Below are 14,874 nucleotides of genomic sequence, written 5' to 3'. Positions count from 1 at the left end.
TTTCTAATATATGAATCTTTGTCACTAAAAAAAATTACAAAAAGGTAAAAGACTTTGAAGTGTTCGCAAACTGTCCAGAAAATACAAAAGAGATCAAAAGTTTTTGAAAACTTTAATTCCTAAATTGACCTACTGGAACTTGGTAACTATCGGTATTGTATTTTTTTAAAAAATCTTTCATATTACAAAGGTAGTCAACTTTAAGACATATCGATATTTTCAGGTAACATCTCAAAATGCACTCAGAACTTTGGGATAAGCAGACCAAGAAAGCAGGAATATTGTCAAATTAAAATAGGTCTCACGACCTACTTCAGTTATAAAGATAAATAATCGACTTAGATATACAATAAAGAATAATTATTTCTAATTTCTCTGTAATTACTAACATCTAATTTCTGAATTCCTGAGATATTAAAATAATATGCTAATTATTGTAAATAGTCGGCCCTACGTGTCTGTGGTAGGTTCCACATCTGCAGATTCAACCCTGCTGTGTAGCCTAGCTGCATTTTCTAACAGTCATGCTAAAAAAAATAGAAACAGGTGGAATTAATGGTAATATTCTATTTAAACAATGTATCTAAAATACTGTCATTTTACATTAACACGATATTTTACTTTTTGTACCAAGTTTTCAAAATCTGGTGTGTATTGTACATTCACAGCACACCTCAATAGGTCTAGCCTATTTCAATTGCACATACGGCTACTGGCTACCATACTGGACGGCGCAGCTATAAATTACTGTAATTCTGTTCCAAATGAAGTTGTATCAGAAATTCTTGCACGTTCTACCTTAAAAGCTTTGGCACTTTGGGTCGTGCTAATTCTGCAGCAAAGGAATGGGAATGGCAAAGGACAGGTGCAGAGGTGGTAGGGACCGCGATGGCAGCGTGTGGGAGGAATTCCTTCCTCCCGAAAGCAGCAGAAAGCAGCCGACGAGGCAGGAGGCGCGGGCGCAGCGAGTGAAGGCGGCGGGGCCCAGGCCGCGCGAGGGAGGCGGTCTGGGGCTGCGTGGGGGCAACAGGGGGGCTCTAGGAAAGGGCAGGCGCACACGGCAAAGAAAGGCGGCCTGATGGTGCGAGATAAATGGACGCGGTCGCTATTTTTTAATTAGGAGGTTCAGGGAGTATGACGAGGCTCCTAAGGATAAGATTCAAAGACGTTCAGCTACAAAACGACAGCTCGAGGCCTGGGCGATAGCAAAGAGCTGATGCTGAGGATGTGAAGCAACAACTGATCCAAGCCAAGGGGCCGGCCCAGGGTCGCGGAATTCAGGACAGGAGGAGATATCACCCTGCAGCCCCACGGGCGGACTCTCTTCCTTCCCGTTGCCCCTGGAACCTGGAGGCCCTAGAAACGGGGGCGGCGGGGCCAAAAGAGAAGCGCCAGCGCTGCCCCCGCAGACACGGCCGCCAGACGCAGGCCCCTAAGTCAGCATTGTTCGGAGCCGGCCCTCTCCCTCGGCGCTGTCGCCTGGCCCCTGAGCTTTCCGGGCCCGGACTCACCCAGGCCGCACGCACTGGGCCCGCTGCAGCTGTGGCCGGTCGCCCCCAGCCAGCGGCGGACGAGGGGGAGCAGACGGGGGTGTCTAAGAACGCGGGGCCCGCTCCTGCAGCCGCCGCCTCTGCGCCGGTTCCAGCAAGCAGGACTTCCCCCTGCCCGCCTGCGCATGCCCAGGAAGCCCTTTCTGCGCTTGAGTGACAGTGCTCTACACCAATCGCGACCCAGAAACTTTACGCCGCTCCACAAAACGTAGGGAAGACGCTCCATTTCCGGGAGGAGCAGGAGCTGGGCGGAGAGAGAAGGAGCCAATAGGAGAAGCGAGAAGAGAGAGGAGGCGGGGCGTCTGCCGTTGCTGCTCCGCCGTCTCTCCCCAGACACACCGGAGCCCCGCCTGCCACGGCCCCGGGTTCCGCGCCCGCAGCCCTACAGCCGGCGGCTTCGCGCCGCCCGAGGGCCGGGGCTGCGCGTGACCGTCGTCTGCGGTGCGAAGGGTGTGCCTCCCGCAGCCCAGGGCGCGGAACGGGGACGCCCGGGCCTCGGGGCCGCCGCTCGCGCTTTCTCTGCGGCGTCGCGAACGCCGTCCGCCCGGGAGGCTCCCGCGCCCGGCGCGATGAGTGCCAACGAGGACCAGGAGGTGAGTCCCGGCTGCACGCCCCCGTCCCCGCGCAGGCGCGCCGCCCAGCGCCCGCCCCGGCGACCCCCGGCGACCCCCGGCGCCCGGGCGGACGGCCTCGCCCGAGGGGCTGGGTGCCCGGTTGACCGGCGCCCTGCGAGCTCCGCCGGAGGTGCGCCCGCCGCTGCCCCCGCTCCCCGCGAGGCTTCCGTTTCCTCGGCCCGGGGTCGCCGCAGGTCCCCCTCGTAGCGAGAGTGCGACGCGGCGCGCCGGGCTCGCGGGAACCCCGCGGGGCGGCCCGCGCGTGGTGAGTGAGTTGTGCGTGGTGGCGCCTGGTCACCTTTCAACTTCAAACCTGTTGACACGCAGTCGAGTTAAACTTCAGACGGAGGGAAAGATGACCCGGCGCCCCGGGCTGGCCGTGTGTGAGGCGGCGGCGCTCTTCCACCCCGTGGTCGCCTACCTGAGCGCACGTCGAGTTGCGGGGGAGGCGGCGCGTCCTCTCCGGGGGAACCTCCTGGTTTTGTCCCGTGGACGGAGGAAGGGAGGCCCACGAGGGCGGAGAGCCAGCGGCCCCTCGCGGCCCCGGGGTGGGGTCGGGACTCGGGTGGGAGATCCCTGGGTGACTAGCAGGTCCCTGGTCGTTTAGGATAATCTGCTGCTTGAAAGTCAGCGCTTTTGCACGGTAGGTGCAGTGGAACCTCTGGGTTGTAAGTTACCTTTGAAGGACCCGAAGTCCAGCGAGCTCGTTGGCACCCGGGTCCCCTCTGAAATGCTCTTGCCGGTGAGCCCCTGAGCCGGGCACGAGCGCGGTGTCGGCTCCCCCGAGCCCCCGTGGGCCCCGGGCCTTAGAGCCCGCGGTGGTGCCGAGTCGGAACGCCCGTGGCGGGGCCCAGGAGGACGTTGGTCCTTCCCACGTGAGTACTTTTTCCAGATCCCTGAAGACAGGTTTCCTGCCCCGTGTTTCCAAACCACCTCTTCTCATACTAAATGGTTTTTCTTTGTTTTTTAGCTTTTCTCGGTGTCCATTTTTTTTAAAAAATCCTCCTGGAATCGTGTGTCTGTGGACAGATGATAAATCTGTTTACATCCCGTTTTAAAATGCTGGCATTACAGTGCTCTACAGTTAGGTTTACTGTCAGCGAAAACTTTTTATGCAAAGCGGTGGGTCTTCCACCCTGTCCTTGTGTGTTTAGGTGTCCAGGGACTTTACCCTGCCAAGTTTCATCTTGTTGGATTGTTTCGTTGAGGACTTTTTCAATTCTTGTTCTCACTATCCCACCTAATTGTCATCAACAAACATGGCAAGCCTGCCTTCAACGTCTGTTCTTGTCTAGGTCATTAATTAAAATATAGGAAAGAATTAAGGACAGGAGGAGTAGCACTATGCTTTGAGTTTGTTCCAACCTAATCTCAGTTATTCCCTTTTTTAAATTATTGATATTTAGAGAGAGAAAGGGAGAGAGAGAGAGAGAAACATCGATCTGCTGCCTTTCGCACGCTCCCCAACTGGGGCATGAACTTGTAGCCTGGGTATGTGCCCTGACCAAGAATTGAACCCACCACCTTTTGGTGTACGGGACATCACTTCAACCAATTGAGCTACCCTGGCCAGGACACTTATCAGTTATTCTTGACTCCAGTTTGAATTTCTGTAAATGTAGCAAAAGGAATCTATGGAGCCTTACTGGAATCCAGGTAGACTGTTTCGTGCCTTTCCCCAATGTACCAATCAGGTTACCCTCTCTGAGAAGGGTTGTTTACATAGATCTTGTTTTGTATATGCTTTCTAGGTCTTAGGAACTACTTCTTTTCCAGGTCCTCACAAACACTTTCTTTAATAATATATGCTAAAATTGTGTCTACATAGATCAAATCCACCCATCTTTAGTTTGTAGAAGTCATGACATGCATTTTGTTGAAAACTAAAATATGTGTCCACGTGCAGTCTCTTTGCTTCTCTTCTCAGGTGGTCATCAGTAATCACAACAGTAATGGTGTCTTCTTGTCTGCAAGCCCTCAGCGTTCTAAGAAATATTTCCAGGCAGGGATTATTAGTTAGTTACATTTCCTCTGACAGTCCTTTTTCCCATTTGGGGTAGATCCTTGTCAACCTTTTTCTAACTATCATTTTTTCAAAGTTCTTTTTATTGTCCTTAAGTGGTTTTTCAAGTTGTATATCAATCTGTGGGAAGGATTACAAGTATAAGATATATAAGTAATGCTTCTTCATGCTCTTTCTGCCCGAGGCTGCTCTTTAGCAGGGTGATAAAGGGCACAGGCTTTGGAGCTGCTTTAGACCAAATCTTATTTGCCCCCTGATGGGAAGGAAAAAACCGTGAGGTTTTCTTCACAGGATTGATGTGAGAATTAAGAGATAATACACTGTAAAATGCTTAGCGGTGCCTGGCATATAGTTTTAAAGTATTAGTATCAGTATTATTGTGATGTGTTGGTACACCCAAATATATGATAAACAGTTAAGGCCAGAAGAGTTAGTCAAGTTTTACATAGTTGAGTGGGCTTGAATCAGAAAGTAAAGGCCGTCTGTTTCTAATCCATTTATCCCACTAAACGAAACCCATTTGATTCATTTCTTTCAGATGGAACTGGAAGCATTACGTTCTATATATGAAGGAGATGACAGTTTCCGGGAATTAAGTCCAGTTTCATTTCAGTATAGGGTAAGACAATGGCATGAGTAGGAGAAGCTCCTCCTTTGCTGCAAAAGACTAAAGGTTGCTAAAAATGTTGATTTTGTTTTTAAATTTAGTGGTTTGGATTTATCATGTCTTTGGACTTTCTGAAGCATTTAAATGAGGACACGTCACTATGACATCAGTTTTTTTTAAATTTATTTTCTGTTGCTAAATCCTCACCTGAGGATATTTTTTCTGTTGATCTTTAGAGAGAGTGGCAGGGACGGGGGGAGAGAGAGAGAGAGAGAAACATCGATGTGAGAGAGACACATCCATTGGTTGCCTCCCGCATACGCTCCAACTGAAGCGGGGATGGAACCTGCAACCCTGGTACATGCCCCTGACTGGGAATCAAACCCATAACCCTTTGGTGTGCAGGCCTACGCTCTAACCACTGACCTGATCATGAGCATTGGAAAGAATTCATTCTAAAGATCATAATTTAATATTCTGTATTTGTATCACTTTTTACAAGCCTAAGGTTTCCCTTTTCTTCAGATAGGTGAAAATGGTGATCCCAAAGCCTTCTTAATAGAGATTTCCTGGACAGAAACATATCCTCAGACACCTCCAATTATATCTATGAATGCTTTCTTTAACAACACCATGTGAGTAGTGTTTTGTTTTCATTGGGTATTTTTTAATACTCTTTGGCTCTTCTCTTAGTATATTTCTTATGCATTATAGATCCTCAGCCGTAAAGCAGAGCATATTGGCCAAGTTGCAGGAAGCGGTGGAAGTTAATCTCGGCACCGCTATGACCTACACATTGTTCGAATATGCCAAGGACAACAAAGAGCAGTTCATGGAGAATCACCATCCCGTCAATTCTACAGTGAGTGTGCGGTTTGTTTTTACCAGGTTTTTTTTATTGTTTTGATTTTACTGTTAGTAATTAATTTTTACTACTTTATTTTATTTAATTGAAAGGAGATTTTGTATTAGTTAAAGTGAGTTACATCCGAGTTAAATAAGAACAATGAATTTTAGATTTCTTAGCTTCTATGTAACTTTAAAAATTAAATTGTACTCTCCATATTTTACCTTTCCTATAAGACTAGAATATTTCATGTGCCCGCCAAAACTGAAGACATTGTAGAAACTATATTTTTCAATTTTACTTAAATCTCCTAAAAAGCTCAGAAAGGGGATTTCTTATGTAGAGTTAATGTATGAAATTTTTAATGAGGCTTATATAGTTATAAACAGTTCAGTTTGAAGGTATTGCAGCTTAAGGGGACTTTATTAAATAGGAAAAGTATACATTTCTTCTAGAATTACTTTAGGAAAGAATCTTTTCCGACCATGAGCATCTGTGTATTGGCCATCCTGCACTGAAATGTTTGCGTGATCAGTAGTGAGTTTTGTCTGTGAACCAAGCTGTAAGTTTTGATGGCGAAGGCCGCATCGTGCACTCGAGCAGTTCTGCTTCCACGTTCCCAGGGGAGCACAGGACACTGGGAGGCAGCTGGAGAAGCAGCGAGGGCGGGAGCTAAGGTCGGGGCGGGGCCAGACCAGGTGGATTCAGACCCTCACTGTACCACTCACTGCATGACTCTGGGCAGGTTTCTTCATCTCACACTGTGCTCAGTTTCTTCACCTGTAAAATGGCAGTTAGAATAGCATCTACCTGATAAAAGACTGTAGCAAAGATCAAATGAGTACTAATGTACAGCATCCATAGCAATGCTTGCACCTCGTGAGCATTTTAAATTTTGCCTATTGTAAACTTAGGCTACATGAACCGAAATACAGGAGTGGGCAAAAGTAGGTTTACAGTTGTAATACAAATAAATAATAATTAATAAATAGCAATACAAGAATAAATTCTGTTTCCCATACTCACAACTGTAAACCTACTTTTGCCCACCCCCTGTTTTAAAGATTTCCTTCATTTCTTTGGGGAACCCTGGTAATCTAAGTAGGCATGTGTGATTTTTTATTTAAACTTCCAAAGAATAGCAAATTAGCTAAATTGTAAAGTTGCCTTGGAGCTTCAGAGCTTCACCATAATGCTGGTATCAGATCTTTCTGAGGGACTTGGTTACAACAGTTGCACTAACATTGTGTCCATCTTGTGAACTTTTAGAAGAGTGAAACCAATATGCTAAGTTCACCTGAACTAATAAGCAAATGAACAAATTTACTTCACAAGTCTAAAAACTTTCAACTCATTTCAGGATGTAGCCATATTTTGTGTAATTCAGTGAGTTTTAAGGCATGGGTCTAAGAATTCCTTTTTTTCCCTAGACATCTGTAAGCAATATCATCTCAGTTGAAACTCCTACTATAGCCCCATCAAGTAAGAAAAAAGAGAAAAGAGAGCAGCTTTCCAAAGCCCAAAAACGTAAACTGGCAGATAAAACAGGTTTGTGTTTTTTCGTTCTCTAACACAAATAAACGCGTTGCTTTTTAGTGCGATATGGGTGCTTAGTAAGTTTGTTTACATTTAGATTAGTCTCTTACTCTTGGAGCATTTGGATCAGAGGCTGTATTAGGTCACAGGCGTGTGTTGACAATACTTCCTGCTTCACCACGAGAGAGGACATCCGAGAAGGTAGAAGAAGGTAGAAGAAGAAGTGGGCCCTGACTCTCGGGAGCATTAGAATAGGACACAGACGTGTGTCCTGCTGGTACCTCTCTGGCATGCTTGGGATTTTTCTGTTTGTTTACCTCTATGGCAAATATGTGTACTATTGAAAACTTTTTGAAATATAGCTTTCACCTGAAATGACGTCTGATACACCATTAGGTCTTGGCACAGTTTCTTACTGAAATAAGCAGTGACCTTGTAAGCAGCAGGATCTTTGTACAAGTGCATGAAACTAGTAAGTTGGTCAGTTTCTCTTCCTGGCATTACCAACTCACCTCCATATTTTTTCCTTGCTATCAAGTTTTGTCTTGAATGAAATTAGGGGAACTTTCAAAGGGTGCACCTGAAATACTTGGCACGTGTGCCCAGGAAAACAGTGCTTTGAACCACAGTGATCGACTTTTTTCAACTTAGAAATATGAAATTTAAATTTTTTATCTATTGTGCAGAATAGTATATAATCTTATTTATTTCAACATTAATTAATTTAAAAATTACTGATTGGTCTTAAAAATAAAGTGACTCTTTTTTCTCCTCTAGATCACAAAGGAGAGCTTCCTCGAGGCTGGAACTGGGTTGACGTGGTGAAGGTATACAATACTTCTATTCTAGTCTTCAAAAAACTTGTGACTATTGCCATCGAATAATGACACTTTATCTCCCATTTTCTCCCCCTCCACCTCTGGATCTCATCGGGACATCTCTTTCCTTTTTTACACTCAGCATGTAAGTATTTATAACTGCAATGAAGTATGACTGTTTGTGTAAGTACGTCTTAGGATGGACATACTTAACTATGACTCTCAATTAGTGATAATAGGAAAACTGAAGGAACACATCACGGAAAGAAATGCTTTGATTTCTTAGGAGAAATTAAGTATTTTATTTAGGTCAGAGCCTAGTTGTTTCCCATCATTATCAAGAAAGATTTTCTGTTTTTGTTGTTTAAAATTGTTTACTTTCCATTTTGAATTTTTCTGCCAACTACTCAGTATTTTTCTCGCACAGATTTGTAGCTTCAAATCTGTTAAACTGATACTTAACACAGTAAGTTCATTCTCTTTGTAGAAGTTCATGAAATGAATTTTGCATGCAGTTAGTGCCAGTACTGTCAGAAGTATTCAGTGTGAGCCAAGGAGAGGTAAAGATGAGTTTAGTGAGGACCTACAAATACGGGCAACTTACAAACAGCATATTCTTAAAGTTTATTTTCAAGTCAGCTGTTTGGGCCATGGGATGCCTTTTCTATAAAATCTGTTTAAAATAATCTTTGTGCTTCTAGACTCTAGTACAAAAATACTGCGTGGGAGTAGGGAGCCATGAGGTACAGATGGAATAGAGAAACAGCTGCTCACCTTCCTGGGCAAGAGGCTGGCTATATATGAGCCATCTCTGTGGGAGAGGCCTCTCTGGCATCCTTGCATCTCCTGCAGCCCCTGCACTGGTGCTTGGTGAATGCTCCATGTTCCCAGGTGTACTCATAGGCATCTCACCAGCTAAGTCTGCCCTCTCTTGAAAATGCTCCATGTCTTGGCCAGTGTGGCTCAGTTGGAGCGTCATCCTGTACACTGGAGGGTGGCGGGTTCGATTCCCAGTCAGGGCACACGCCCGGGTGCAGGCTCAGTCCCAGGCTGAGCTGGTGCCTCAGTCAGAATGAGAATGCATCTTGTTCATGCAGCAGGTCGCAGCTATGAATGAGCAGAAGGATAACCTGAGCAACCCAAAGGCGAAGTGCTTCGCCTCCCCTAGCTCCAGGAGGTGTTTGTTTCTTTTTAAGAGAGTCCTTGCTAATGCAAATTAGAATTTCAGGCTATAAAAGAATATAAAATTTAATCCAGCACTCTTGGGAGATGGGAGAGATGTTTTTAAGAGGGAGGTTACCACATAGTCACGGTTGGGACTCAGAATTCCAGCACCCTAAGTTAGTGGTTTCCACGTGTGGTCTTTGAGCCCCTGGCAGGTCCTGGCAGCCCTCTCAGTGGGCCTACAAGGTCAAAGCTATCTGCATCATAACATTAAGGTGTCATTTGCCTCGATCTCTCCCGAGTGTACCGTGGCGTTTAGAGAGGCAGCGTGACAGGGTAATACCGTCACTAACGTTCTTCTGTTAGAGCACTAATAGAATGTGCGCTTTTTGGTTCTTGTGTTTCCCAGGATTTTCTAAGGTAGTACATGGGTTTAGGATCTAAGTATGCGCACTTTCACATTAACTCTGATTTAAAAAAGAAGTGTCTGATTAAGATGATAAACCTTATGTTTTTTACCACAATAGAAAATTTTAGAAATTAAAAAAGAATTTATTGTTTATAAAGAAGACAGAAACAGAAGCTATCATTCATTTTCCAAATGGCACCTTCTGTATATTCTTGGTTCCGGTTTGGTTTTTGGAAATCTTCGAGGGATTTTCCTCCTTTGTTCTATGGGGTGGTATCTGCAGAGACTCCATTTTAAGTGTTAGATATGGTGAAAGCTGGAGGTGAAACCTTGCTGTCTCCTGTTCCAGTAGCTGTAGATGTTTGCCTTTGACATGAAGTGGAAATAACGCACGATGATAGCTTAAACCTGAACCTTTCTTTTATCTTTTTTTATAGTTAAGCAAAAGTGGCACAAAAGATGATGAATAGCGCTTGGAATTCCAAACAAGGGAAGAGCATCCTTTAGACAGCAAACTGGGTTCAAAATCTTCCGTCACCCTTTTCTGGTATTGAGGTGGCTTTTTATAAAACAAGTTTTTGTACGTTTCCTACGTGAAAATGTTTTAAGCTGCAAGTTCATGAAGAGATTTGGTTGTAGTAAATTATTTTCACAAACCCAGCCTTAATAAAAGGTGAAAATGTTACTGGTTCGTATACTTTGGGAGCCTTTTGAGCTTTGTCAGTGGACAAATGAGAATACTGAATAATCAATGTTAATTTATATGAACTTATTCTAGTGGATCTGATAGTGTCTTTTTAAGTATGAAGCCCTTTTCCAAAACTCCTGTCCCAGGGAGTAGGACACTGAGTGAGCAGTCCCTCCGCAGCACGGTCTGTATCAGTAAGCTTCTCATCTTGAAAGGCGTTCCTCTCCTCTTCCCGGAATCACTGAGGCATAAGTTGCTTCAGGGAAATTTAAATCCTGGTATTTGAGCTTTACACATAATATTCTTTTTCGTTTTTGTGGGTCCCCCTCGCCAAGGGTGAACTTTAGTAAGTGAATGAATATCTGTTTATACTTTTCTCTTGGTTTGGGTACTGTTTGATCATGGAAGCGTTCCTGGTGTGTGGAATAGAAGAATATAATATAAAAACAAGTCTGCCCCGCATCCGAACGGAAGTGCTGGTTTCTATTTAAAACATTTCTCCTCGCTGCATTACCAAGATGGGAGTACAAGATGCCTTAATATTTAATTTTTGTATTGTTGAAGACAGTGGTCTTAATAAATTTCTATTTATCTGCTAGTGTATATCGTTAGTTGTTTGGTAACTGAGGTCTTGTAAATGATTTAGCATAAAACCCCATTTCATGTTTTGTTTCGAGTATTCAGATGTATTTCTCAACCCCAGCATCTTTGTGATAATAGAAGTATTGCAAATGCTGAACTGTAGTACATGCTTTTTTTTTTTAATCATTAATAGAGGAAACTATTAGTGCAGTTTTACCAGAGAGTTACTGATATCTTTGTGTGTTTACAGTGATGCTGTTTCTGCTCCCCAGCTTTAAAACTACTTAGAACTACTGCTGTGCTCGGTTACACCCGTGCAGCTTGGGTTTGAGTTGTTAAAGAACAACTGAGTTTTAAAGAAGTTTCCTTAGCATAAGAGCACCCTGAGCTGTATTCCTGGTTTTTACTGGGCTGGCATTGGTTTCGGTTAAATCATTTGAATTATAAAGTAAGTATAATCACAGTGAAGAGGCTTAATCTCATTTTTAAAAGCTGAGTCACATTTATTTCTTGAAATAATATGATAGAAACATTAAAATTCAGGGCCACTGAAATTGGGGTTGTGTGTGTACTTTTTTGTTGTGTTGATTTGCCTGATTTTTAAGAAACAAACTGGTACATCTACTAGTGGAAGAAAGTACTTTGTTTTTCTCTGAAGAGTCTGAAATTGTTCAAGCTTATCGTTGGTTCATAGATTACCAAGAATAATGCTAGTAAAATGCCAATGAACTATTTTTACTGTTTTTATATAAAATGTACAAATTCCGGGAGGTGATGGTGGCAGTGGTGCCTCTACTACCTTGTGTCAGACACTTGACCATTCTCATCAATACAGCCATCACTGGTCAACACTCCCAATATATTTTCTCAAACTCTGTTTACTTAAAATTGTATGGAATGGCATAATTAATAAGCAATAAAACCTGAATTACACACAATGGTTTTTCTACGTCTTATTTCAGATGACTTGAGGGAGTCGTTAATTTTGTAAACCTGCCTAGTCTTATGGTGCAAGGTGTACCCTCCTACTAGAAACTGTTCAAACCGTTGGATTAAAAAATTTTTTTAAATGAGCTGACGAGAAGGAAAGAGTACCCAATCTAAAAACTTAAGTGAAAGTTGGGACGTAAAGGTTAAGGACAACTTTTGTTTTCAAGTTTCAGAGATCCAAGAGGACAGGAGGTGAAGTCCAGGATTTGCCCAAGGTGAGGGGTCTCACACACACCCCCATGCTTGAGGCTGAGCACTGTTCCCCAGTGGGGGGTGGACCCTGAGGACTGTTTCTCTTGAACTTTGTTGAAGGAAGGGTAAAATGTAAATATCACACATGTACTCTCCTGACCACTTATAACAGGCTACCTCTCTCTTGGATTTCAGCCCAAATTTCCCCCATATGGGCCATCTGGAAAAAAAACAAAAAACCTCAAGCCAGGATTTTAATTTAAAGTGGCACCAGGTGGGTAGAGCCTCTGGGCAGCATAGAAATAACCACAAATTCGCTCTGAAAGAACCCACCTTCCAAAGAAGCCCACCTGTAGAGTCCATGGAACGTGTACGCACATCACAACTCGGTGCAGGACGCAAGGCGCTGAGAGCCTGCCGAGAAGAAATGGGAGCACGAGCCTCGGGTATATACTCCAGTTATTCAGAAGTGAGTAAGGCACAACAAACTATTAAGTTATCGAGTAGGTTTAGGAAAGGACCATGGAGATGTCTCAAAATGAGAAACAGTAATTGCTCGCAGTGTATAAAAGCCCGTGGGGTGACACTGGGTTTTGGACTTCCTCTCATTTTGATCTTAGCTTTAGCATCTCAGTCCTTCCACGTCCTTTCTCCACAGGCCCCAACACTGTAGATTAGCTGGGTGGTTGGAGCCTTCACAAAGCTCTGCCCGACGCTACAGATGTGCCCCTGGAACTTGTGTGCTTTCAGTTATGTGACAAGGTGATGTATGACCTAAAGTGTGTGCCATGCAGTTTGTGATGCGTGAGTGAAGGGATCCTCGAGGGACTTGACCAGCAGCGTTTTAGTGGGAAGGAAGAGAAGAGCAGAAAACACCAGTGTATCCTGCATGCTGTAGGTATTTGCCTGTGTGTGTGCGTGTATGTACAATTGATTTCCTAAAGTGAGTAATGGTAAAAATGGGGTTTGAAAGCCTTTGATCAGAGCATGCAAAAGATGGAACACATTTTATGTGAAGACTGTTATTTTGAAAAATACAACTTGCCATTTAGTGTTAACGTTAATCGTTGATTTTGCATTTTTCCTAAAGACCAATTCAGTCAAGCTAAGTTGCATAATGTACTCGGAGATGAGTAGAACCTTTGATTTTGAGTAGGATCCTTCATTGACTACATTTGTAATAATAAAAATCCTTGCCTGACAGTTTTTGCTTATATGAAGAACTGAAGAGAGCATAGAAAAGCTAATGCCTCAAGTAATTTTAATAGCTTTAATTTCTTACTGATGAGAACCCAAAATAAGGAAATTAGTTCAATTATCCCACCATTTCTAGAGGAATAGTTATTTTCTTCCTGGGTTTCCTATAATAATCCAGTCTCCAAATTAAGTTGTCATGATCATCAGATGGTGGTGATAAAACAGGAAACGCTCCTGCTGCCCATTTCTCCTGCTTTTACTGCTGGCATCTGGGAAGTTTTAGGTGACCTTGAGCATTTCTCTGAGGCCTTCTGGAGCTACCATATGTCCCTTTCTGAGGCCCCCACAAAGATTTGGCCTGTTGGGACACTTGGCATTTTAAGGAGCAACCCATCTCTGCCCAGGGTTCTTTCATCAACCAAGGAGAAGGCAACTTACAAAAGGAGAAACTTCACAAGGAGAAAAATGCTGATGGAAATAATTCTGCCTGAGAATTAAGTGCTTAGAAATCAACCTTGAAGGTTTAATAGGAGGACAGTTTTTAGAGCACAGAGAGGCAGGGGGAAAGGACTCCTTCGCTGTGAGGAGTTACAGCCGGTGAGCCTCACCGTGTGGCCTGCAGACTTGCCTCGTGGGTGCTCCAGCTCCGCTCCTGCTCCTGCCGCAGGTGAGCCAGAACCTTCGCTTTCACAGCGGCCCTAGGTGTCCTGAGTTACCGTCACATCGGCTGCGCGGGAACGTCCTAGGGTTTGGACCCCTGTATCCTGGGAAAACAATCCCCCCGAGGTTTCATTGGAAGCAAACACTATCAATGTCCACACTCTTTTTACTGACTGTGTTGTATTCTTAAAGTCACTTTTTTGCAAATTCTACCCAATATATGACTTTTTTTAAAAAACATGAATGTGAAAGAAATTAAAAACTTGACATTTTCTCCCTTCTGTTTCTAGAAAGATCAATCTAGAATTTGTCATTTTGCCATTTCACCTCATCAATGCTGAATACACGAGCTAAATATTCCTCCCCTCCCAGGGGCTGCGCGAAGGTGGTTTTACATTGATGGGTGTTAGTTATTTAGAGCCTTGGTGGTAACTGAGAAATCGTGGAGTTTGGCTGAACAGTGTCCAGCCATCTGCTAAAGGAAAGCGTAACTCCCACTACACACTGACAAATGCCTTCTGTTAAAATTGTCCCTTCGTTTCTACATTTTTCTTTTGTACGTCAGTGTTTTTTTAAATTCCTTATTTTTTATTTTTATCAAAGTCATATATATATGTAGTCTTAGAAGTCAAATAATTTTACAAGGCTTTTAATGTAAAAGATCGTTTTTTCTGCCACACTCCTCCTCCTGATTCCTACCCCACAAAGGTAATTGCCTGCAACATTTTTTTTTTTAGCTTAAACTTGGCCCACGAGACCCTGGCAGGTGCTCTGCTGCCGTCTGTGGCCTCAGCTCCTGACCCCACCACATTCCCACCTATGACCTTCGATCTGGCTCTGCCTCCGCCTGGGACTCACCCTCAGGTTAACTCACCCTCAGATCTCCACTCTAAGTCTGCCTTTCACTCTTGGTGCGATGGAAACCCTCTGAAGGTTTCCCCAGCTTATTGAGATATAATTGACAGGTACCACTATATAACACTGCGAGTGTAACGTG

General features: G+C 44.0%; 2 protein-coding genes across 8 annotated transcripts in view; one reads left to right on the top strand and one right to left on the bottom strand.

The window, feature by feature from the left end:
• TRAPPC11 (trafficking protein particle complex subunit 11) overlaps positions 1-1,662 on the bottom strand; it is a 38,326-nt gene extending 36,664 nt beyond the window's left edge. The window contains exons 1-2 of one of the 4 annotated variants that reach the window (XM_081130315.1): positions 1,512-1,575; positions 455-527 (exon numbers count right to left, since the gene is read on the bottom strand). The gene's annotated coding sequence lies outside the window, so the exon portion shown is untranslated. Of the gene's footprint in view, positions 1-454; positions 528-798 lie in introns of all 4 variants that reach the window. The other 3 variants (XM_081130317.1, XM_081130314.1, XM_081130316.1) reach the window with 3 other exon arrangements.
• A 163-nt stretch (positions 1,663-1,825) lies between these two features.
• On the top strand, positions 1,826-11,776 carry RWDD4 (RWD domain containing 4). 4 transcript variants are annotated; one of them, XM_081128528.1, is made up of 7 exons: positions 1,826-2,143; positions 4,726-4,806; positions 5,320-5,429; positions 5,509-5,656; positions 7,072-7,189; positions 7,955-8,004; positions 10,006-11,776. In XM_081128528.1, exons 1-7 carry the CDS (start codon positions 2,120-2,122, stop codon positions 10,036-10,038), a joined length of 564 nt encoding a protein of 187 aa, XP_080984654.1. In that variant the 5' UTR covers positions 1,826-2,119; the 3' UTR covers positions 10,039-11,776. The 4 variants fall into 4 exon arrangements, with proteins under 4 accessions (XP_080984654.1, XP_080984657.1, XP_080984656.1 ...); XM_081128530.1 differs by having other exon boundaries at positions 1,869-2,143; positions 5,324-5,429; XM_081128531.1 differs by lacking the exon at positions 10,006-11,776 and having other exon boundaries at positions 1,866-2,143; positions 7,955-8,135.
• The last annotated feature ends 3,098 nt before the right edge of the window (positions 11,777-14,874 follow it).

This window comes from Miniopterus schreibersii, assembly GCF_964146895.1.
Source record: "Miniopterus schreibersii genome assembly, chromosome: 2".
Taxonomy (NCBI): Eukaryota; Metazoa; Chordata; class Mammalia; order Chiroptera; family Miniopteridae; genus Miniopterus; species Miniopterus schreibersii.
Note: the sequence above shows the minus strand (reverse complement) of the source record. Positions and strands in the feature narration are given on the sequence as shown.

What these genes read in the sequence shown, in the direction of transcription:
- RWDD4 (XM_081128531.1), top strand. Translation starts at nt 2,120, where the DNA reads ATGAGTGCCAACGAGGACCAGGAG. An exon ending in GTGCCAACGAGGACCAGGAG is followed by an intron (nt 2,144 to 4,725) that starts GTGAGTCCCGGC and finishes CATTTCTTTCAG; the next exon opens with ATGGAACTGGAAGCATTACG. An exon ending in GCTTTCTTTAACAACACCAT is followed by an intron (nt 5,430 to 5,508) that starts GTGAGTAGTGTT and finishes TATGCATTATAG; the next exon opens with ATCCTCAGCCGTAAAGCAGA.